The sequence below is a fragment of the Cololabis saira genome, chromosome 2 (assembly GCF_033807715.1).
Source record: "Cololabis saira isolate AMF1-May2022 chromosome 2, fColSai1.1, whole genome shotgun sequence".
Classification (NCBI taxonomy): Eukaryota; Metazoa; Chordata; class Actinopteri; order Beloniformes; family Belonidae; genus Cololabis; species Cololabis saira.
The window spans coordinates 2,946,739-2,969,617 of NC_084588.1; the positions used below are offsets into that span (position 1 = coordinate 2,946,739).

Genomic DNA, 22,879 nt, shown 5'->3' on the forward strand with positions numbered 1-22,879 from the left:
ATTGCTGTATGCAGATGATTTGTGTCTGTAACTGATCCTACAGTTTATATCCCTGCTGTTGTGAGTATTCTGGAGAACTTCAGCTCCTTTTCAGGTTATAAATTAAATCTGGGGAAAAATTTGTGTTTTCAGAGGCCCCTGGTTTCGAACAGTGAACACCATCTTACCAGTGTTGTGATCTCTCAGTTGATCCGTCGTGACCGACCGAGATCTTTCATCTTTCAACATCAACGCTGAGCGAGTAGAGGCCGCGCTCCAAGACGCACCTAAAGCCTGAATTATGGTTCTGCGTCAAAACGACGCCGTGCACACGCCGTCGCCGTGACGCCATCGCCGTGACGCCGTCGCGAACCCTTCGGACTTCTCCGTCACTCCATTTCTCCGCGGTGCAGTAACCCCCGTGACCGCTAATTCGCGATCTTTTCCTGAATGGTTTATCCGACTTTTTCCGGTCACAGTGAATCAAAGAAATAAGGACAACTATTGTGCAAAAAAACAAAACAAAAAAAATCACACATACACGAAGAAAAGAGCGCTGAAAGTTCACGATTGCTTCAATCCGGAAACCGGAAATGCGTTGCTACCAAGCGAACCAATCACAGTCCTCTCCGTCTGCGTTTGGTCTGCGTCGCCTCGATGCGCAGTTACAATTTTTGGGAGGTGCACGTCAGTGACGGCGTCAGTGAGGGCGTCAGTGAGGGCGTGTGGTATAGGTGTGGTGGCTCTGCTCAGTCGACGTCCCTGAGTTTGCGGATGTGGCCACTAGCTATGTTAGCACTTTAGCAGACCAGAACCAGTGGGTCGACTATCCTGTTAACGAACAGCGGCATACGAAGAGGGACTCAGGACGAAAGGCATGAACCTGAGCCTCAGTTTACCTGTCGTCCACACGGGTCAAAACCCCCACCCCACTCGTGGACAGTAAAAAGGATGCATGTGAGACTGCAGTTCGTTGGCTTCAGCTCAGCTCTCAACACTCGGATCCAGGGCTGCAGCCAACAATAACTTTTAGAGTTGCTTAATCCATAGATTATTGATACGATCAATCGATTAACTGAATTATAAACTACCCAATAATGTAAACCATCTTATTTAGCTCCTAGATTGTTTAAGGCAAACTACCAAGAAAACATTGACAATGGTTCCCTAAGAGACCCATTGAGTTGTTTTCAAGGATCTTGGCCGTGAAGGGAAGGTCAGACACGGGCCTGTACCTGGCGAGACCTCCAGGGTCAAGATGCTCTGACGCTGTCGCAATTAACACTTAGAAATAATAATTTAAAAATGACATCCAGTTCAGCCCAAGTAACAGCTCTCTTTTGTGCTGTTCTCTTTCAGAATGGACTTTGACGATGAGGATGGAGAGGGGCCGAGCAAATTCTCAAGGTGAGAACTCTGCAGGTGAGCCGGCCCTGTCCCGGACCTGTACTTGAGTCAGGGTGTGAGCCGGTCCTGTCCTGGATCTGTTCTTGAGTCAGGGTGTGAGCCGGTCCTGTCCTGGACCGGTTCTTGAGTCAGGGTGTGAGGTGGTGTCAGCCTCCTTAACCCAGATTGGAAGTTGGTTCCATTGTAATGGTTCTTGATAGCAGAAGATCCGTTCTCCAAATCTACATTTGGGTCCTCTAGGAACTATGAGTAAACCTGCACGCCGAGAACGGAGAGCTCTGTTAGGAACATAAGGTACTATTAGGTCCTGCTAATAATACATTTCAGTAATCTAGTCCAGAAGTGAAGAGCATGTGAATTCGTTTGACGGCATCATCCTGGGAGAGGATGCTCCTAATTTTGGTGATAATGAGGCTGGTTGAGTATTTGAAAGACTGTTATGGGAACACACATCGCTAAAGAGAGATGTGAATATTAACCAAGTTGAGTACTGTCGCACAAACCTCGCCCGCTCCATAACACAACCTGTGTACACCAGAATGTCCTTTTTGGGTGTCCAGGTCTTGTTCGCCTAAATGCGTTAAAACTGACTACTACTACTGTCATTTAGCAGACGCTTTTATCCAAAGCGACTTGCATCTGAGACACACACCATGGAGCAATTAGGGTTAAGCTCAGGGGCCCAAGGTGGTTCATCTTGGTTGTCATTCCGGGGATTGAACCTGGGTCCTCCAGACCCAATCCCACCTCTGTAGCCACTAGATCACCACCCCCCATACTAGACTAGACCTTCTCACAAAGATGGGACAGGACATAGGACAATCCTCAGTCGGAGAACGGGGTACAGAATAAACGGAGAAGGATCCCATCTCTGCCCTTTTGCAGATGATGCATTATTGTTGACGTCTTCCAGAGGAGATTTTTAAGCTCTCTGGATTGGATGTAAAGCCCAGTGTGAATTAGCACCTCTAATTCTAAGACAATAGTCCTTACTTAGAGAAGGGTGAGTTGTCCTCTCCATGTCAGGATGGAGGTGCTGCCTCAGATGAAGCAGTCAGTATCATGGGGTTTTAGAGGTGCAGGAAAGTGATGGGTGGAGCAGTGCAGAGTCTGCAGTAATGTGGACTCTGTGTGGTGGAGAGACACGTGAGACACCTGAGACTGAGTTTACTGGTGGATCAAGGTTCCTACCCTCCCCTACGGACACCATTTGTGGCTAGTGACTAAAAGAACCAGAGTGGTTGAACTGGTTCAGTCATCCAGGAGCACCTCGGAGTAGAGCAGCTCCTCCACATCCAGAGGAACCAATTAAGGTGCTTCATCTGGTCAGGGTGTCTCCAGGAAGCCTTCCTGAGTAGGAGTCTCAGGCCAGGAGATCCAACCAGGAGGAGATTCAGGCCAGGAGTTCAAACCAGGAGGAGCTTCAGGCCAGGAGGTCCAACCAGGAGGAGCTTCAGGCCTGGAGGTCCAACCAGGGAGACATCTAAACCATGCAAAACATCCCAGCTCTAGTCAGTGACTCCCGGGTCTAGTCAGCGACTTCTGGCTGTAGTCAGTGACTCCCGGCTCTAGTCAGTGACCCAGAGCTCTAGTCAGTGTCTCCCGGGGGTAAGTCCGACTTAAGGGGCAAATATACTTGCTATTTGAGCCTGCGTTCGCATTCACAACCACCTGCAACTTTGCTCGCGTAGTACACGAGGAGAGCGCATCGTACCATCGGTAACCTTTTGGGGGCATATATGCAGAGCCAATAAAATATTTGGTAGTAGTATAATAAACCAGCTGGTGGAATAACAAGACAACAACACTGGACGAAGAGGAGATCACTGCACTGCTTTGCTTGTGATGTCGGTAAAGAAAACGCAGATGGTTTGTCAGGCCGTTCAACCAGAGCCGTTGGGAGACTGGAGACCTCGTTCGTCTTGCCGATGCAGCAACTGATGATGAGAAACAACGGCAATATTTTAGCATTTCCTCCGTTTCGTTTGACGATTTGTTACATGGAATTGTCCCGCTAATTCAGCACAACCCCACACACGGCGAGTCCGAGACCACAGGAGAGAGCTGGCTGTCATCCTGCACTACGTGGCGAAAGGGACGAGCTATCGAGCTGCAGCAGCCAGTTATGAGCTTGGAGAGTGCACACGCATGTCGTCAGGAGATTAATTTACCGAAATATCTGGAGCAAAGTCGGTGTCGGTCGAGTGATGAGTGATCGGTGGACAAAACAGCCCACCAACATCATCACTGGTGCATCTTCCGATGAGCACGGACACAACGAGCACGACTCTATCTGCACCAGGACTGTGTTGATCTGCCGCAGCTATTTTGACATGTTTGTCTCTGTGCAGCGGCGATGTGGATCATAAATGTGAGGATAACAGCTGCTGCTCAGCAGCCTCTCTTCAAAACAGTCCGCAAGTTTCCGACCTCCGTGTCGTCACTTATGGTCAGCTGGTATCTGACCGGGACCAGCGCCACTCGGGGGCAGAGCCAGAACTGCAGGACATGTTCAGTGTCTTTTGGAGAACCGGCATGTTGACGCGTGAAATGAATGCAGGATACGCGTGTCGGCCATGATGCGTACGCATTCTGAAAAGCAAGTATATTCGCCCCCTTACAGGCTTCGTATACCAGATCATTCCTGCTGTTATGTTTTTCAGAACTGTTTTAAAGTGCGACGTCAGCAAATTACAATAAACAATACACCTAATGGAAACATAAAGTTAGCAAAAAGTCCTCACATGCTCACACACGTTTTTTTTAATGAGATTTGAAAACCTCTCCAGCGGCCTCATGTACAAAGAGTGCGTGGATTTCAACGTGCATGGAATTTTTGCGTACGCAAAAAAAAATTCAGATGTACAAAACTGTGCGTTTGCCCAAATCCACACAGGTTTCTTCAATCAGCGTGGATTTGAGCGAACATGTGGGAGCACAACACCCCGCCCTGTCTCCTCCCTCAAATACCTATGTTTGAATATGATAATGAAGATAATTATCCATTAAAAACCGCTCATCCTATCAAGGAAATTGCAAAAACAAGTAAAACAAATTAAAAAAACATCGGCTGTGAGCTGGAGACAGTCCTGTCAGAAGTTGAGGCCTGGAAAAAAATAATTTATTTGTGGCATTTCTTCCGATTTAAACTGCAATGCATTATGGGTAGGGATGTCCCGATCAGGTTTTTTTGCCCCCGAGTCCGAGTCCGAGTCCTTTGATTTTGAGGACTTGCCGATACCGAGTCCCGATCCGATACTTTTATAAAACAATAAAAAATGAAGAAGAGAAAAGAAAATTATGCAGGATGACCCTTTTATTATATTTTAACATGTGTACTGTAAACTGAGCACATAGGTGGTAGGCAGTTTGAAAATTAAAAATTTTAATGAGCAGAGAGACTGCATCTGCAGCTGATGTGTTGCCTGCCATTACAGGTAATTTTTATTCATCATTTTGTTTGGTAACATTTTATTTATATTGTTATTTGAAAAGGAGAACTTCTCCTTTTCCTTTTTTTTCCTTCTTTTTCTTCTTCTTCTTCTCATAATTTAATTAACTCATCATGCACTTTTTTTTGTTGACTTTGGTACCTGAGTTCTGGCTGTCGTGCGCAATATATCTCAGTGATTGGTTATTTACATCAACAACAACAGACATGATAGCATAGGGCTGCTTCAGCTTCAAAACAAACAGGCGTGCTCTGCGCGCATGCGGTGTATGGCTGACGCTCCGAGCCCACTACTCCACGTGTGCGTAGGGTGCGCGTCGTCGCGAACCCTACGCTGTAGACTCTGCGTCGGTGCGACGCGGAACCATAAATCAACGCACACGTGGATGTCGGCGCCAGTGAGTATTTTCACCGGACATTTTGACCGGAGAGATTATAAAATACCGGACTGCGGCATATTTTACCGGACAAAGTCCGGCAATTACCGGACAACGGAAACCCTGATATATATATATCTGATTCCTGATCGGCTCATAACGTCCGAGTCCGGATCGAGTCTGCAATCACGTGATCGGCCCCGATTTCCGATCACGTGATCGGATCGGGACAACTCTAATTATGGGTAATGTTGGTCTTTGCTTTGTGTTGCGTTCCATGAAGAGTTGTGGTTTTATTATGATCATAAGGGTTTGTGAATGTTAATATTCAGCGTCAGTGCACCATTACACTCTGCTTTTCTTGTTTGTATTTTAAGAACCGACACCAGAACTTAAATTGGTGGATGAAAAACGGCTCCTCGTTCCGCTTTATTGTCACGCATATTATATACTGACGGATTTAGACCAATGTACACGTTTATTGAGTCTTACACATTGTGGATGTCCGCGATCACCTCTCTCACAAGTATAACAATATGAACAATATAAACTTATACCTAAAACATGAAGCATCACGATCTGATTCCTCTGCTGCAGAAATAAAGACACGTTGTTCCAACGGGATTATCGAGGTGCAAACGTGAGAAATAAAGAGCAAAGTTACTGTAACTCGGACTGTTGCATCCGCAGGAGGAGAGACCGGTCCAGGTCCAGGACCAGGTCCAGGTCCTGGGAGGAGAGACGGGTCTAGATCCCGGTCCAGGTCCCGGTCCATCACCGGAGAAACACTTTCTGGACATGCAGCACCTGCAGCCGACTAATATCAGACTCTGAAAGTTGCCTAAACATTCAATAAAAACGTTATTCATCATTTCTGAATCATATCAGTAGTAGTCAGTAGTCATCCAATACGGTCTTCATGGTGACAGAGATGTCCGACCTGTAGCAGCTCCAGCTGAAAACATCATGTTGGTCTGAACCGGAGCAGCTGGTCCAGTTCAGGGCAGAGATCCAGAAGATCCTCTTGGTACCTGAACCAGCTGATGGTCCAGTCTTAGTCCTGGACCAGCAGATCCAGACTAAACCAGCTGATGGTCCAGTCTTAGTCCTGGACCAGCAGATCCAGACTAAACCAGCTGATGGTCCAGTCTTAGTCCTGGACCAGCAGGTCCAGACTAAACCAGCTGATGGTCCAGTCTTAGTCCTGGACCAGCAGGTCCAGACTAAACCAGCTGATGGTCCAGTCTTAGTCCTGGACCAGCAGGTCCAGACTAAACCAGCTGATGGTCCAGTCTTAGTCCTGGACCAGCAGGTCCAGACTAAACCAGCTGATGGTCCAGTCTTAGTCCTGGACCAGCAGGTCCACACTAAACCAGCTGATGGTCCAGTCTTAGTCCTGGACCAGCAGATCCAGACTAAACCAGCTGATGGTCCAGTCTTAGTCCTGGACCAGCAGGTCCAGACTAAACCAGCTGATGGTCCAGTCTTAGTCCTGGACCAGCAGGTCGGTGTGATCTGATCATCAGCAGGTTCCTCTAACGGAGCCAAAGCTCCATCAGGATTTGCAGGTTCCATCGTTGAGCTCCTTTAGTTGTTTGTTCAGATCATGTGGTTGATTGTGAGATTGTTGCAGCTCCACTCTTGTGTAACTTATCTGGTGATGTGGGGACTGTCTTGTCCTTCACGTGGTCGTGAACTTATTGTTGACGTCACGTTTCCTCATATTCTGCACTTCACTGCATCACCAGTGAGTGTCGCCAACGGACAAAATCTCAGAAAAGTGTGTACGCCAGCCTTGGTGTGTGCATGAAGGACCGCAACTTTCTACGTTCAAGTCATTCTTTGTATATCCGACCGTGAGCGTAGAAAGTGGCGTACACACGTTTTTTGTGCGCCGCACGTTTTGTACATCAGGCCCCAGGTCACAGGATCTACCAGAAAGAGTCCTGCTGTCTTGTATGTAGGGACTGTCATGCCTAACCAGTCACCAGAGGTCCTGTGAGGGCTGCAGAAGCCCTCAGACGTGGCTGACTTCTCGTTTAAAGGGGACCTATTATGGCATTTAATGTATATTTTAAACAGGCCTTGAATGTCTTAAAAAAAATCTACAATTTTCTACATAAATCAGAAATTCAGCCTCTGGGCCATGTCTCTAGTTTTACCGCTTCTAACCTCATTATCTGTGAGGGATTCTGAGTGGGAGGGGCTATGATAATGAGGCTCTGTGCTGATTGGCTGCTTGAATGACGTGTAGCAGGGGAGGGAACAAAGCCTCGCTCTGGCTGAAGAGCAGCGGCTGCGTACACAAAGCGTGTCCCATGCGAGGGAGCTTCGGCAACAAAATCAATTCCATTGCTTTATTTTTTTTGTATTGGACTGTCTTAACTGGCCGCGAGTTTAACGGTTTCAGTGTGGACAGAGAGAGTCCGATGTCACGCAGCTCAATGCGATAGTCGGACGCTTGCATGCAGTTACACGGTGTAAACAGATCTTAAAGCCTGATTTACGGTTCTGCGTTAAATCGACGCATACCCTACGCCGTAGGCTCTGCGTTGGTGTAACGCGGAACCATAAATCTGCCTTTAGTTCCCTGAAGAGGGAACGGGTCACCTCGTCTTCACACTAATTCATACAGGAAGATTTAATTGAATTCTAAACAGGAACACCAGTTATTTTTACTCCGATTCCTCATCATTTCATTTCTTATGTTACAAGACAAATGAATCATGTAACTGTTAAGAAATCACAACACTGAATGTTCACAAATGGAAACTTTATTTATAAAAAAATAAAATAACATTTATGCACTATTGCTGGCTCAAGGAAGGACCGTGCGTCTTCTGAATGTGTCGTTGAACAGCTTCAGGTGCTTGGAAGATCTGAAACCATAAACAGAAGAAGAATGTCTTACTAACAGAGCTCCGGTGTTACCTAACGAGTGAGTGGCTCCGTTAGGGAACACTGGAGCCACCGGGGCCACTCACCGGTCCGGTCCGGTGAGGGGCCCCGGTGCTAAATACGTAGCCCATGCAAAGATCATACTTGTAGACAAATATAAATAACATAAAAAACCTACGTCACTCACCGTGTGCAGTTGCCGGATCCGTGCTGTTGCTACTGATCCTTTTATGAGGGTAAGTGTCGATGCAAAAACTGTCCCTCGCTGTGGAAACAGCCACCGCTTCTAAACTATGGTGGAAGCTCCGGCCGGCAGAGTTAGTTGTGGGCGTGGTTTCAGCAGCGGAGGCCGACCTATGGAAATCTGCACCTATCGTTACGTAACGATAGGTGCAGATTCTGAACGGCTCGTAGAAGTCACATGACACTGGACGGATCATCCGGGCGGCTGTACAGACACTGCAGAATTTGGTTGCTTTCCTCCTTCTCGTGAGTTGGCAGGCTGAGGGGAGACCACTTTATATATGTTAAAGCAAGAAAAAACCTGTTTTTCATAATAGGTCCCCTTTAGGGGGCTTGTGTTGTGACAAGCCTCTTGTGGTCATTGCATCCCCCTGCCCCCTCCCACCTGGCTGTTACTGGTTATCTTCCTACCATGTGGGGCAGGTGCCTTTTCGAAGTAAAGCTCATTCTGGCTGAAGCACGTCCATCACCTCCATCAGTGTCCTGCAGAACTTCTCAGAGAAGTGTTTGACTGAGCAGAAATGCTGCTGTTTCACTGTTGGTTTTTATGTTACTCAACTGTAGAGCTGCAGTGTGGGTAATGTCACTGGTGTCAAACCTCCCCACCTGGAGTGTTCGCATGAACCTGGTCACGGTGTCCAGTCCCCTCTGAAGGACAAAATCAAACCGCAGACAGGTCAGACAATGTCCACCTCCAGCAACATTTCCAGCGGCCATTGCCCACGTACGGTGCACACCTTTGTCCATCGTGTTCCCATCAGGTAGAACTATCTGTTGTTGCATGCGAGTAGAAGGTTGATGAAGCAGCTTGGATGACCTCAGAACTAAGAAAGACTTACCGTGTCCTCTCTCCTCTGTAGGTATGATGATGATCAGGTTCCTGGTGGAGATAAGGAGAGATATGCCAGGTAGGCCGAGCCCGCCGGGCTGCACGTGGATCTCTACAGACTCAGGATCAACAGACTCCACAGTAACAAAGGGATCAGGACATGTCTTAGATCAGAGAGCGTCAGCGTGCCAGTACAGCTGGCTCCTAGACACCACCCATGGGTCGTCAATTAGCCATGCTGACCTGGAGCTGAACAGATTAAAGAAGGGAACACAGTAGAAGAACCCAGAAACAACAATAATAATAATAATGAATTTAACTTGTAACGCACTTTCCATTCAATGAATCTCAAAGTGCTACACTTAGATCATTATTCATTCATACACATTCTCTCTGGTGGTGGTAAGCTACGCATTGTAGCCACAGACTGACAGAAGCGTGGCTGCCATATCGCGCCAAACGGCCCCTCTGACCACCACCAACATTCATACACATTCACACACATTCACACGGGGCAAGGTGGGTAAGGTGTCTTGCCCAAGGACACTACGACAGCAACTGGGACAGAGCGGGATTCGAACCGCCGACCTTCCGATCATTGGACGACCCGCTCTACCACCTGAGCTACTGCCGCCCCAAACCTCCTTTGAATCCAGATTAGCTGATTCAATGACTTGGCAGGAGATGTCAAGGTGGAGTCAGATGTTCTTGGACTCAAATAGGTTCAATTTTCGGTTCGATTTATTCAAACTTCTGCAGGCTCCAAAAGACACAGCAGATATTGACAGATTCCAACACAGATTATATGTGACTCCAACAGACTCCAGATGACTGCAGCTGACTTTTACCAACCAAGTGTAACAGATTATATTGGACTTCAGCAGACAACAGCAGACTCCAATGGCCCTTTCGCACTAGTACCGCCTTAGCCCGGCTCGGCTCGTCGCGGCTCCACCCGTTTTGTCCCCATTTGTTTTTCCACAGCCAGGTGAGAAGTGGGGGGTTGGGGTCAAGCTGCTGTGACGTACTCGATTGCGCAACACCTTTATTCGTGTCGGCGCAGATGAGAAATCAGCTGGAGCCGCGAGCGGCTGAGAGTAAAACAGCCCGTCTACATCCCTTTTTTAATTCTCTCGTCAGCACCAGGTTTATGAACATCTGCACCTCAGAGTTGGATCACCAAACAGACGTTTGCGCTTTATAATAAAATCGCCGCGAGCCGCCAGTCCCCACCACGCTGACTCCCGCTTCCTGATTCAAACGCCCGGCCCCCCGACCAATCAGAGGCGTGGAGGGTGGTGACGGCCCCGCCCCCCGATCAATCAGCTGCCTGTAATGTGATGACGTCAGAAATAGTCCCGGCTCAGCCCGGTTAGAACCTCGCCAGAATGGTTACGGAAAAAGTATCTTCTTGGAGCGGCTCTAGCCGCCTCAGCCCCTAGTGCAAAAGCGCAAGACGGGGCCATGGCGGGTAGAAGCGAGCTGAGGCGGTATTAGTGCGAAAGGGCCACAATGGACTCAAGTGGACTCCAACGGATGCTAACAGACTGTATTGTGGACTCCAGTGGATGCGAATTGACTATAACTGCTCCAGCAGAAAGCAACAAACTCCTTGAAAAGACTCCAAAAGACTTGTGTCCTTTTAGTAGACTCCTTTAATGGACTCAGGTGAACTCCAGTAGACTCCTTCAGTGGACTCTGACAGACTCCAGTGGATTAGTTTGGTGTCTCTGATGGAATTTGGACTTTTTTAATGGACTCTGACGGACTCCAGCATACTCCAGTTGGCTTCAATGATGACTACACTGGACGATTTTGCAAGACATTTAAATTTTTACATTTGGCCTGAAGTTGTGACACGTCATGAAGAGAGTTGGGGGCAGTCTTTTCTGAGTTTGCTGGCAGTGGAAGGTCGGGTTAACGCAGTGCCACAATGGTGAGAGGAATATTATGAGGACAGGGAGCAGTTATTCTAAAACAATAAGAACCACAGTTCTGAAATTTTCTCCGCTCCAACATGCGTAGTTTAGAATGGCGGGTCATTGATGGTCGGCATCGGGCCGGGAAATCTCTTACAGGATTCTGCATCCTTTAGGGTCCGGGCTGATGAACACATACGGGGTCCTAATATAATCTGACCAGTTACAGAAGCATACTGCAAACAAGTCCATGCAGGTCCAGACCTCTGCAGCGAAACATGATACTGTCCCCGATACCGTCCCCGGACATCAGCCGCTAATCAGTTCTAAGTAAAACCTTTACTCAATAAAACCCTCTCTGGACCCAGGCAACAAATACATTTTCCTAATATTCAGTGGATACTAATCCCTTATCTGAGACCATAAGAAGGTCGTTCGTGACTCGAACCAGTGCTGTCTCTGTGCTATGATGCATTCTGAACCCTGACTGAAAGACTTCAATAGATAATTTCTATACAAATGGTCACATAACTGGCTGCAACTACTTTTTCCAGAATTGTAAATACAAATGGAAGGTTTGAAATTGGTCTAATTAACTAAGATGTCTGGGTCAAGAGAAGGTTTTTTAAGTAAAGGTTTTAATTACTGCGACTTTGAAAACCTGTGGTACATATCCTAAGTTTAGGAATAAGTTGATCTCGTCCAGTATTGCTGTGCCAATAAGAGAAAAAACATTTTTGAATAGTCGAGTCGGGATGGGGTCTAACATACATGTGGTTGACTTAGCTCTATTAACGAGTGAAGTCAGCTCAGGGAGGTCTATAGGATCAAAACAGTCTAGAGACAAGTCAGAGCCTAGGGAAGTCGCTAAAGCTGAAGAAACACCTACAACCGGCTGGTTGATTTCTTCTCTAATTCTCGTGATTTTACTGTTGAAGAAGCTCATAAAGTCTTCACTACTGAGAGCTGCAGGAATACACGGCTCCACAGAGCTGTGACTCTTTGTCAGCCTGGCTACAGTGCTGAACAGAAAACGTGGGTTACTTTTGTTATCCTCTATCAACGTTGAATAATAAGCTGTTCTGGCTTTGCGATTGGCTTTTTTATATACTATTAGAATATCTTTCCATTCACAATAGGAGTCTACAGACTTACAAGAGTGCCACTTCCTTTCCATTTTACGTACATTTTGTTTCAACATGCGGATATCTGAATTGTACCAGGGAGTTAAGCTCCTGTGGCTAGAAACCCTCCTTTTCAAAGGAGCAACTTCATCTAAAGCTGAGTGCAACAGATCAGCAGTGTTACTAGCAAGGAAATCATCATGTGCAGAGGTAGAACCCAGGTCACTGGCCTCGACTACATCACTATTTCCCACTGTTGTAAGATGAGCGATCGCATCCCTAAATTAGATAATGGATACTGATACTGGTAACTGATACTGGATTCTGATAATGGTTATTGATACTGGCTACTGATACTTGTACCTGATACTGACTAATGATACTGGTATCTGATCCTGGCTACTGAAACTGGTTACCCAGACTGGTACCTGATACTGGTTTACTGATACTGGTTTACTGATACTGGTTTACTGATACTGGTACTGACACTGGTTACTGATAATCGCTACTGATACTGGTTACTGATACTGGTACTGATACTGGTTTACTGATACTGGTTTACTGATACTGGTTACTGATACTGGTACTGATACTGGTTTACTGATACTAGTTACTGATACTGGTTACTGATACTGGCTACCGATACTGGTTACTGATAATCGCTACTGATACTGTGCCTGATACTCGCTAGTGATACTGGTAGTGATACTGGTACTGATACTGGATTCTGATACTGGTACTGATACTGGCTCTGATACTGGTTATCAATACTGGTACCTGATACTGGCTAATGATACTGTCTACTGAAACTGACTACTGATACTGGTAGTGATACTGGATTCTGATACTGGTACTGATACAGGCTACTGATACTGGTTACTGGTACTGGATTCTGATACTGGATTCTGGTACTGATACTGGTACTGATACTGGATTCTGATACTGGTACTGATACTGGATTCTGATACTGGATTCTGATACTGGTACTGATACTGGATTCTGATACTGGTACTGATACTGGATTCTGATACTGGATTCTGATACTGGTACTGATACTGGATTCTGATACTGGTACTGATACTGGATTCTGATACTGGTACTGATACTGGATTCTGATACTGGTTACTGGTACTGGATTCTGATACTGTTAACTGGTACTGGCTACTGATACTGGCTCTGATACTGGTTATCAATACTGGTACCTGATACTGGCTAATGATACTGTCTACTGAAACTGACTACTGGTACTGGCTAATGATACTGGCTACTGATAGAGAAATGTTTGCAGTTGGAGTAAATGTTCCATAAAGCCCGTTGTTGTGAGACTCTGAGACTGAACAGCCGGTAGCAGAACGGAGCTTCAGATGCTTTGTACTGTATGTGCCGAAGCTTGGCTGTACACTGGTTAAAAGTCTGCATCCTCCCAGATACTGACTGCCTTCTCCATCTTTTCCAGAGAGAACCACAGTGAGATTGAGCGCCGCCGCCGCAACAAGATGACCCAGTACATAACGGAGCTGTCGGACATGGTCCCGACCTGCAGCGCCCTGGCCCGGAAGCCCGACAAGCTGACCATCCTGCGCATGGCCGTGTCCCACATGAAGTCCATGAGGGGAACTGGAAATACGTCCACCGATGGTGCCTACAAGCCGTCCTTTCTGACTGAACAGGTACTGCACTGGACCACCCGCTGTTAGGGATTAAACTGCAGCACTGTATGTGGGGAGCAGAACATTCTTTTAAACTATACAGAGTTGTGAGAGGAATGCAGAGGAACCTGCAGAAGCAAAACTGGCTAAAACTCATAAAGCAACCAACCAGACTTTCAAATGCATCTGTGACAGTACTGGGGCCTTGCACAAAAAACCAGCATATGCCATTTTCCACGCACGTGTCAGAATGTTCAAGAATCCACTTTGCACACCGTCCGAAACTTCTGACCTGCTATGAAAATGTGTGTACCATAGTGAAACTTGCTTTTCTGCACCAAAATAAATTGCTGCTTATCCTCTATCACCACTGAATAATAAGCTGTTCTGGCTTTGCAAATGGCTTTTTTATATACTATTAGACTATCTTTCCATTCACCATAGGAGTCTACAGACCTACAAGAGTGCCACTTCCTTTCTATTTTACGCACGTTTTGTTTCAACATGCGAATATCTGAATTATACCAGGGAGTTAAGCTCCTGTGGTTAGAGACCCTGTTTCTGAAAGAAGCAACTGCATTTAAAGCTGAATGCAACAAATCAGCAGTGTTACTAACAAGGATATCAACATCTGCAGAGGTAGAACCCAGGTCACTGGCTTCACTTCCGTCACTATGTTCCACTGCCTCCCTAGATTTAGCAATAGCTTCATTGGACAAACATCTGCTGAAGTAATACATCCTATATTGCGCTTGAGTGTCGACAATGTTAAATTCAAACGTTATTAAATAGTGGTTGGATAGGAGGGAGTTTACAGGCGACACTAACAGATCTTGTGCCTGGGCCTGATGTGGGCGTGTCTGACCACTCCTTTGAGATTATGATTTCAGTGCACACAAATGTCTCAACAGCAGTGATCTCAAAACGGTCTATAACTGAAAACAGCAGTGTGATCTTTAACCAAGTCTTCGCTCTAACACCTGGCATGTCCGGAGGTTCGGTCAATGAGCTCGTCAGTAACTTTGATGCTAAAATGTTAAACGTTATGGATGCTATTGCTCCTATTAAGATGAAGGTTATCTCCGGAAGGAAGAAGTCTCCACGGTGAAACTCATCACTGGTGAAAAATGGGGAAAAAAAGTTGGAGAGCTGAGTGCAGACAGAGAAAAACAAACCTCCAGGTTCATCATAACATCTATGAAGAGAAACTTCTCCCTCATAACTCACAACTGAGGAATGCAGGAAATCCTAGTTCTCTGACATCATCACCAACAACAGACACGATGCTCGGTTAGGGTTAACCCTTATTTACTAAGTTGACAGGCTAACAAAACTTCCTGTGTCAGCGGCAGTTGAACTTCACCCCACCCTGACCTACAACGACTTGGACAAGTTCTTCAGACAAAATCCAAAGTATCAGACCAGCAGTTGTTACATCAGCAGCAGGTTCAGCATGTGTAACTTCTCCTCTACCTGTTTAAATGTCCTGAGCTGGTTCTGGGCCAAGGCTGGTGCTGGTTCACAACCGATTCAACTTGAGAACCAGCTGAGAACCGGTTTGCTTTTTCATAGCTCGGGTGCTAAGGGGAGCCACGTCATTACGTCGCTGTGAGCGTCAGTTACGTCGCTGCAAACGTCAGTTACGTCGCTGCAAACGTCAGTGGTCTTAACAACTCCGCCCCCTCCGCTTGTGGTTATTTCCTCTAGCCCAGCAAAGAGTTGGTGCTACCTTGGAACCATTTTTTCTGCAGTGGAAACAGAAACTCCGCTCCAAACTCGGCACTGGCCCAGAACCAGCCCTGGAACCAGTTTGGTGGAAAAGGGTTACTGAACTATCTGACAAACAGACCCCAGATAGTGAGGCTGAAAGGTTGTCTGTCTGAGCAAGTGGTCAGCAGCACAGGAGCACCACAGGGAACTGTACTCTCACCACTCCTCTTCACGCTGTACACCTCAAAGTAAAACCATTGAGTCGCTCATATAACCATATTTTGGAAACGTCTGAATGATAACATGTCACATTTTCATTGCTATGCTGATGACACGCAGCTGTATTTGTTTATGAAGCCAGATGAAACAAACCGTTGACAGTTGTTGACCTAACCCGTGGTCCTGACTGTTGCAGGAACTGAAGCACCTGATCCTGGAGGCAGCGGACGGCTTCCTGTTTGTGGTGGCGGCGGAGACGGGCCGTGTCATCTACGTGTCGGATTCGGTGACGCCGGTGCTGAACCATCCCCAGTCAGAGTGGTTTGGCAGCACTTTGTACGAGCAGGTCCACCCCGACGACGTGGACAAGCTGAGGGAGCAGCTCAGCACCTCAGAGAACTCCATGACAGGTAGAGTACAGACTCCCTGCACAAACACACCTCCGTCTATTTGACTGACTTCTTCAGACCTTGAAGACAAGTCGATGTGGTGTTCCACCTGAATAAAGGAAACAACTAAAACATGCAGCACAGCAGGTCCCGAGGACCTGACGGCCAACATGCCAACTACCAGCTCCATGCTATCCAACCAGCAAGACTTTATACAACTCTTTCAGGTTCTTTCTCAGAACCTTGTCAGTCCTAAGTTCTTGTCAGTCCGCAGTTATCAAAAAAGGTTCATCAGTTACATCTCTCAGACATTCAGGTCCCAGCCCTGACAGAGACTTGGGCCCAGTCCCAATCCCCCCCTAGTCCTATTTTTCATCCCTACCCCTAAATTTTGTGCGTTCCCGTGAGGGTAGTGGTGTCCCTCTTTGCATCTAGGGGTAGTGGGGAAAACGAGTATTAGGGAGCATCAATCTAGCCCTACAGAGCGAGGGATTTCCGATGCTCGCTAGCTGACCTAGGGCCAGAAAAATTTCCCAGAATGCTTTTCGTCGTCATTTGCAGACTGAATCAAAAAAAAACATGGCGTACATTTCTTATTTTTTAATGAATAAAATCAATATTTTGAGTTAGTTTCTGCATAAAAATGCGTTTTGATTACATTTCTAGCGATAAATATATATTTTACTTTCATAATATTCACTCAGTGAATGTACATAATTACTCGTTTGCTCGTTGTTGCGAAGATCTCGCCAGAATAAAGGCTGATTTATGGTTCCGTGTTACACCAACGCAGAGCCTACGGCGTAGGTTACGCAGCGACGCGCCCCGTACGCTGTAACCTACGCCATAGCTCTGCGTCGATTTAACGCGGAACCATAAATCAGCTCCCGAGTTCTCATCCCGAAATTTGCGGAGCAAATTTCTTAACAGGCGTTGCTACAACTGTAAGATTTCATCTATTAAACCAACATTTATTTTCCTAAATGATTTATTTCAGCCAGCGGTAATTCTCCACAGAGCTGCAGGTTTCTCCCCGGGACGACGGCGCAGGTTTACCTGGCCGTGAGCTGCTGCTGCTCCGAGCCGGCGGCTCTTCTCCGAAAACATCGGAGCAAATTTCTTAACAGGCGTTATTTGGATAAACTCAGCCCAGGTTGTGGATCTTAACGGTTACTTTTACACCTGAAAAAATATTAAGACTTAATAAAGTGGCATATTAACAGCGCTACAGCTGAAATTAAAACAGCTTTTAGCTCTGGGTTTAGCTTCCGGTACGTACGCGACTGTGTAGTTACGTTTGCACATACGTCACACCATATCAGGAAGCCCAGAGCTAAAAGCTGTTTTAATTTCTGCTGTAGCGCTGTTAATATGCCACTTTATTAAGTTTTAATATTTTTTTCAGGCGTAAAAGTAACCATTAAGATCCCCAACCTGGGCTCAGTTTATCCAAATAACGCCTGTTAAGAAATTTGATCCGAAAATTTTTAGATGACAACTCCGGAGCTGATTTATGGTTCCGCGTTAAATCGACGCAGAGCCTACGGTGTAGGTTACAGCTTACGGCGCGCGTCGCCACGTAACCTACGCCGTAGGCTCTGCGTTGGTGTAACGCAGAACCATAAATCAACCTTTATTCTGGCGAGGTTTGAAAAAGACTTCGCAACAACGACCAAGCAAGTGATTATGTACATTCACTGAGTGAATATTATGAAAGTAAAATATATATTTCTCGCTAGAAATGTAATCAAAATGCATTTTTATGCAGAAACTAACTCAAAATATTAATTTTATTCACTAAAAAATTAGAAATGTCCGCCATGTTTTTTTTTTTATTCAGTCCGCAAATGACGACTGTGGCAGGGTGGAGAGGTTGATGGGACACACGCACCTGTGTCCCATCCGTCTGAGTGGCTGCCGCTCTCCACCCTGCCTGCCTTATTAGGCAGAGCTGGACAGCAGCAAGGGGAATGATGAATCTGAAGCTGTGTGAAGGTGCTTGGGCACGTGTGAGGGTTTCTGGTGTTCTGAATAAAGGGATTCTGCACTAACTCCGTGTCCTCTCCATCCTGTCGGTCGGGGCCCGTGGCACTCGCCGTGCTACAACGACGAAAAGCATTCTGGGAAATTTTTCTGGCCCTCGGTCGATGAGTCAGTATCTGAAATCCCTCGCTCTGAAGGGCTAGATTCATACACACTAGCCCTCGTTATGTCCACTAGCCCTACATGCAAAGAGGAATTGGGACACCACTACCCTCACGGGAACGCACAAAATTTAGGGGTAGGGCTGAAAACTAGGACTAGGGGGGGATTGGGACTGGGCCTTACACTGCTCCACACTCCTCCAACACACAAAGCTGGTAACCTCCTTGACTGACGTGTGTGTCACACCACTGCACCTCTGGTTACATTTTCCATCTCCCTTCCTCATGTCACTCACCTGACTCCAAAGATGGTTGCTATAGGCGTGTTTCCACCAGCAGGAGTTCTTTGGTGGGGGGGGGGGGGGTCCTTTAATCTCAATCGCTACCACCGCAGCGTTTGTTACAAGAGCAAATAGAAATGCAAGAAGCATTGGTTGTTTACGTGTTTCTCCTATTTTTTCTGCATTCCTCTTTCTCGTCTCTTTGCTGGCCGTTTGAGAACAGCCAAAAATGCACTTTACCGCCACCCGGTGGTCGGCTGTGTTATTGGCTCAGTCAAAGGTTCTCGTGTGGCACTACGGTGTCATGGAGACACGCTGGCTGGAGGGGCCGAGGAGAAGTTCCTGTCCGGAAGATTTACCCTGAACGCTTGCTGGTGGAAACGCACCTTGAGGAGACCAAAACCAGACTGTAAAATATGTTTAATTCTGTTGTAAAGTAAAATTTGGAGGTTGATGGAGATGAACTCACTGTTGGATTCAGACCCTAGTGGTCAGTAGAGGAACCGCAGGTGTAGATCAGGACCCTAGCGGTCATAAGAAAAACTGTAGGTCTGGATCAGGACCCCTGTGGGCAGTAGAGGAACTTTACTTTAACTCCTGGTTGGGTTTTGGCACTAAAGTCATTTTTACTTTGAGCTCAGCCGGTGGTTAAAATGGAAAAGTTCTGGTTCTTGTAGCAAGGTAAGGACCCACAGCTAACTGTTTGAGTGGACTCTGGTTTCCGTTGACATAATTGTCCTCCCTGTTCTAACCAAGGCTGGTGTTGGTGTTTTTCAGGACGGATTCTGGACCTGAAAACAGGAACTGTCAAGAAGGAGGGTCAGCAGTCCTCCATGAGGATGTGCATGGGCTCCAGACGCTCCTTCATCTGCCGTATGAGGTGAGTTCCTGTTGCTGGACAACTGGACCATAGTCGGTAACCGGACTTCCAGTCCAGAACAACTTCAACGACAACACTGGTTTAAACGTCGCTGTTTCTTTTATCTCAGACAAAGATCTTAGGTTATTAGTTTCCTGACGTGGGAAACTTCCACCTTTTTCAGAGTGAAGCCATGAAAAACCAGCTAAAAACAAACATCACAATCCTCCCAGCAGACACAGGGTTAGGGTTAGGGTTAGAACTACAGTCATAATGGACACATATGAACATGTGAACAACAAATGTTGTAGTTACTGGACGATGATGTACGAAGACAAGAAAAACAAGCTCAAGGCCCTTCTCAAGCCACTGCTCAACAGAAACTAGATAGACAAACAGTTGTTTCGGAGATCGTGTCACCAGTATATTCCTCAGAAAATGTAACAAAGTATAAGTAGACCTTTGTCTTATAGATAACCAGCCTTAGATCTATAAGGATAAGGTAGTGGGGTTAACCCAAGAGAAGACTCCCCAGCATCTTAGCATCAACAGGACAAAACTGTCCAGTGTTGCGTCAGGTAACACAAACCTTCAGGTTTATGGTTCTGTCTCTGGTTCTGTTGTGTGGTATCATGGTTCCAACTCCCTGGTCCTGGTTCTACAATAACGGGGAGTTCTGTCCTGGGTTTGTGTGTTTTCCAGGTGTGGCAGTGCCCCTCTGGACCACATCTCTCTGAACCGTCTGTCCAACATGAGGAAGAGATACAGGTACTAGTTTTGGATCCAAGTTACTGCAGGAGTTTGTACAGATATTTTAATCTCTTCTTAAATCCCAACAAACAACAATGCTTCTGTTAAACACTTTGCAGGTTGCTTTTGTGTCTTACAGGATATGTTTTGTTACGTATTTGACACAAGAGCGTTTTAAGTCATGATTGGTAAATAGACTAGGGAAGAGGAACCGGAGACACCTCCTGTGATGTCACTCATAGCTTTCTGGTGCTTTTGAAGCTTCTGGCTCCTCCCACTGTGCGGTACCAGAGAGTAGGTCTGGAGGCGACTGATCCCCTCTGTAAAGCCCCAGTTATACTTGCAGTTGGTGCTTGGGTTCACGTCTGTTCTCGTACACCACCAACCACAACGTCGCTCGCGCAGTACGCCAGGAGAGCGCGTCGTACCAGCGGTGACCGATAGGGGGCAGTAAGCAGAGCAACAATTGGAAAAGTGATTAAATATTTAGTAGCAGCAGTAGTAGCAGTAGCAGATTAGATCAACAAACAAGTTAACATGACACCATTGGATGAAGAGGAGATTATAACATTGCTTTGGTTGCGATCTCGGCAAAGGAAACGGCGCCAGCGACACCAGCTGGTATCAGACCGGGACCAGCCGGTATCAGACCGGGACCAGCCGGTATCTGACCCGGACCAGCTGGTATCAGACCGGGACCAGCTGGTATCAGACCGGGACCAGCTGGTATCAGACCGGGACCAGCTGGTATCAGACCGGGACCAGCTGGTATCAGACCGGGACCAGCTGGTACCAGACCGGGACCAGCTGGTATCTGACCGGGACCAGCTGGTATCTGACCGGGACCAGCCGGTATCAGACCAGCTGGTACCAGACCGGGACCAGCTGGTATCTGACCGGGACCAGCCGGTATCTGACCGGGACCAGCCGGTATCTGACCGGGACCAGCCGGTATCAGACCAGCTGGTATCTGACCGGGACCAGCTGGTATCAGACCGGGACCAGCTGGTATCTGACCCGGACCAGCTGGTATCAGACCGGGACCAGCACCACTCGCGGCCACAGCCAGAACTGCAGGTCGCGTACGCGTTCAGTATCTTTTTGAGAACGTGCACGTCGACACGTCAAATGAACGCAGGATACGCGTGACGTCATCGATCGGTCTGAACTGCAAGTAAATCCCAGGCTTAAGTCAATAACAGTTACCTCTTTAACTGACTTATTATGCTAACCTAGAATGTTAAATATTTTTTATTTTACATTCATTCTGACTAAATCTATCGGGACATCGTGATTTAATTAAGTGTTCAGTGGTCAGTAGAGGAGCTGCAGGTCTGAATCCAGACCCTAAGTTTCTTAATTTTCTCTATTGAATCAGTTCAGCAGAGAGGAAGACAGAGACAATCTTTTGACTGACAGCTGCTTATGTGGATCACTGATCACTGGAGCTAGCCAGCACTGGGGATGTATTTTTCATCTGGTTACCAGTGGTTACTGGGGGTTACCGGTGGCTACCGGTGGCCAGATTTTGTTCAGAATGAATATTACAAAATGCTTGCTGGTGCCAGGCCTGCTCATTCTCCTCATTTAACTATTTCTGGATTGAGCGGCTTTGGTCTCAGGCTTCAGAAGAACTCAGAGATCTCAGGGTGACATCACAGACAGTTGGTCCTCTCCTGAAGAGTGATGAGGAGTCAGAACCAGGTCCTAACAGCTGCTCTCTGTGATGATCAGGAATGGTCTTGGACCAACCAAGGAAGGAGAAGCTCAGTACTCTGTGGTGCACTGTACCGGATACATCAAAGCCTGGCCCCCCGCAGGTAACCCACAAACACACTCCCACCTAAGGAAAACTGCTTTCTGTGGTTCATAACCTGAGAGTCGGATACTCTGCTTTTCATATTTCTGCTGTGTTCCCTCTCCATGTACTCTGCTGGGCAAATATCTACCATATTTTTGCGACCATTAGGCGCATATAAACGTCTTATTTAAAAAAAAAAAAAAAAAAAAGTACTGCGCGCCCAATGACGCAATGCGCCCATAGTATTATTGTAAAGGCTGATTTATGGTTCCACGTTACACTGACGCAGAGCCTGCGGCGTAGGGCTACGTCGATTTAACGCGGAATCATAAGGGGGACGTAATTGAGGCCACCATGAGAAGTTAAAGGGGAGGGGGGGGCGCGTGAATTGCCCAGCGGCGGGCTCCTGGAGCGGACGGGGTGACTCGGGCTCGCTACCGAGAACGAGACGCTGCTCCGGGGGGAGCTGCGCCGCAGAGGCGGGCCCAAAGGCCGGAGGAAGGCTCCATCGTTTACTGTTGAAGGATTGTAAATGCGTGGGCTGACGTGTCTGTTGGGTTGGACTGTTGTTCGGGCTTTTGCAAAAGCCGGCATCATTTCCGAGGGGCCGCACGGCACGGAAAATGACTCGGCTGCTCAGCGGCCAGAGAGCTGCCGCCTGGCTCGTGGAGCAGTTCTCCCGGTCTCAGCGCGATCAGGCTGGATGAATGCAGAAACGGAGGATGAAGATTTCGATGGGTTTGATTAATGTAATAACTTAAATAGTACAATAGTACGTACAATAAAACTTAAGTTATCTCCCGCTCTATTTTTAAATACGCACACTTGTATGCTTGTGTGTGTTGTGCGG

The 22,879-nt window shown here is 47.0% G+C and overlaps 1 protein-coding gene across 2 annotated transcripts in view; it reads left to right on the forward strand.

Annotated features, from left to right (window-relative positions):
• The window catches only part of arnt2 (aryl-hydrocarbon receptor nuclear translocator 2), a 55,174-nt gene that overhangs the window by 17,622 nt on the left and 14,673 nt on the right, over positions 1-22,879 (forward strand). The window contains exons 3-9 of one of the 2 annotated variants that reach the window (XM_061736027.1): positions 1,339-1,386; positions 9,216-9,263; positions 13,684-13,897; positions 16,002-16,215; positions 19,397-19,499; positions 20,181-20,246; positions 21,963-22,048. In XM_061736027.1, coding sequence (XP_061592011.1) covers positions 1,339-1,386; positions 9,216-9,263; positions 13,684-13,897; positions 16,002-16,215; positions 19,397-19,499; positions 20,181-20,246; positions 21,963-22,048 — 779 coding nt within the window. The remainder of the gene's footprint in view (positions 1-1,338; positions 1,387-9,215; positions 9,264-13,683; positions 13,898-16,001; positions 16,216-19,396; positions 19,500-20,180; positions 20,247-21,962; positions 22,049-22,879) is intronic. The other variant, XM_061736035.1, reaches the window with a different exon arrangement.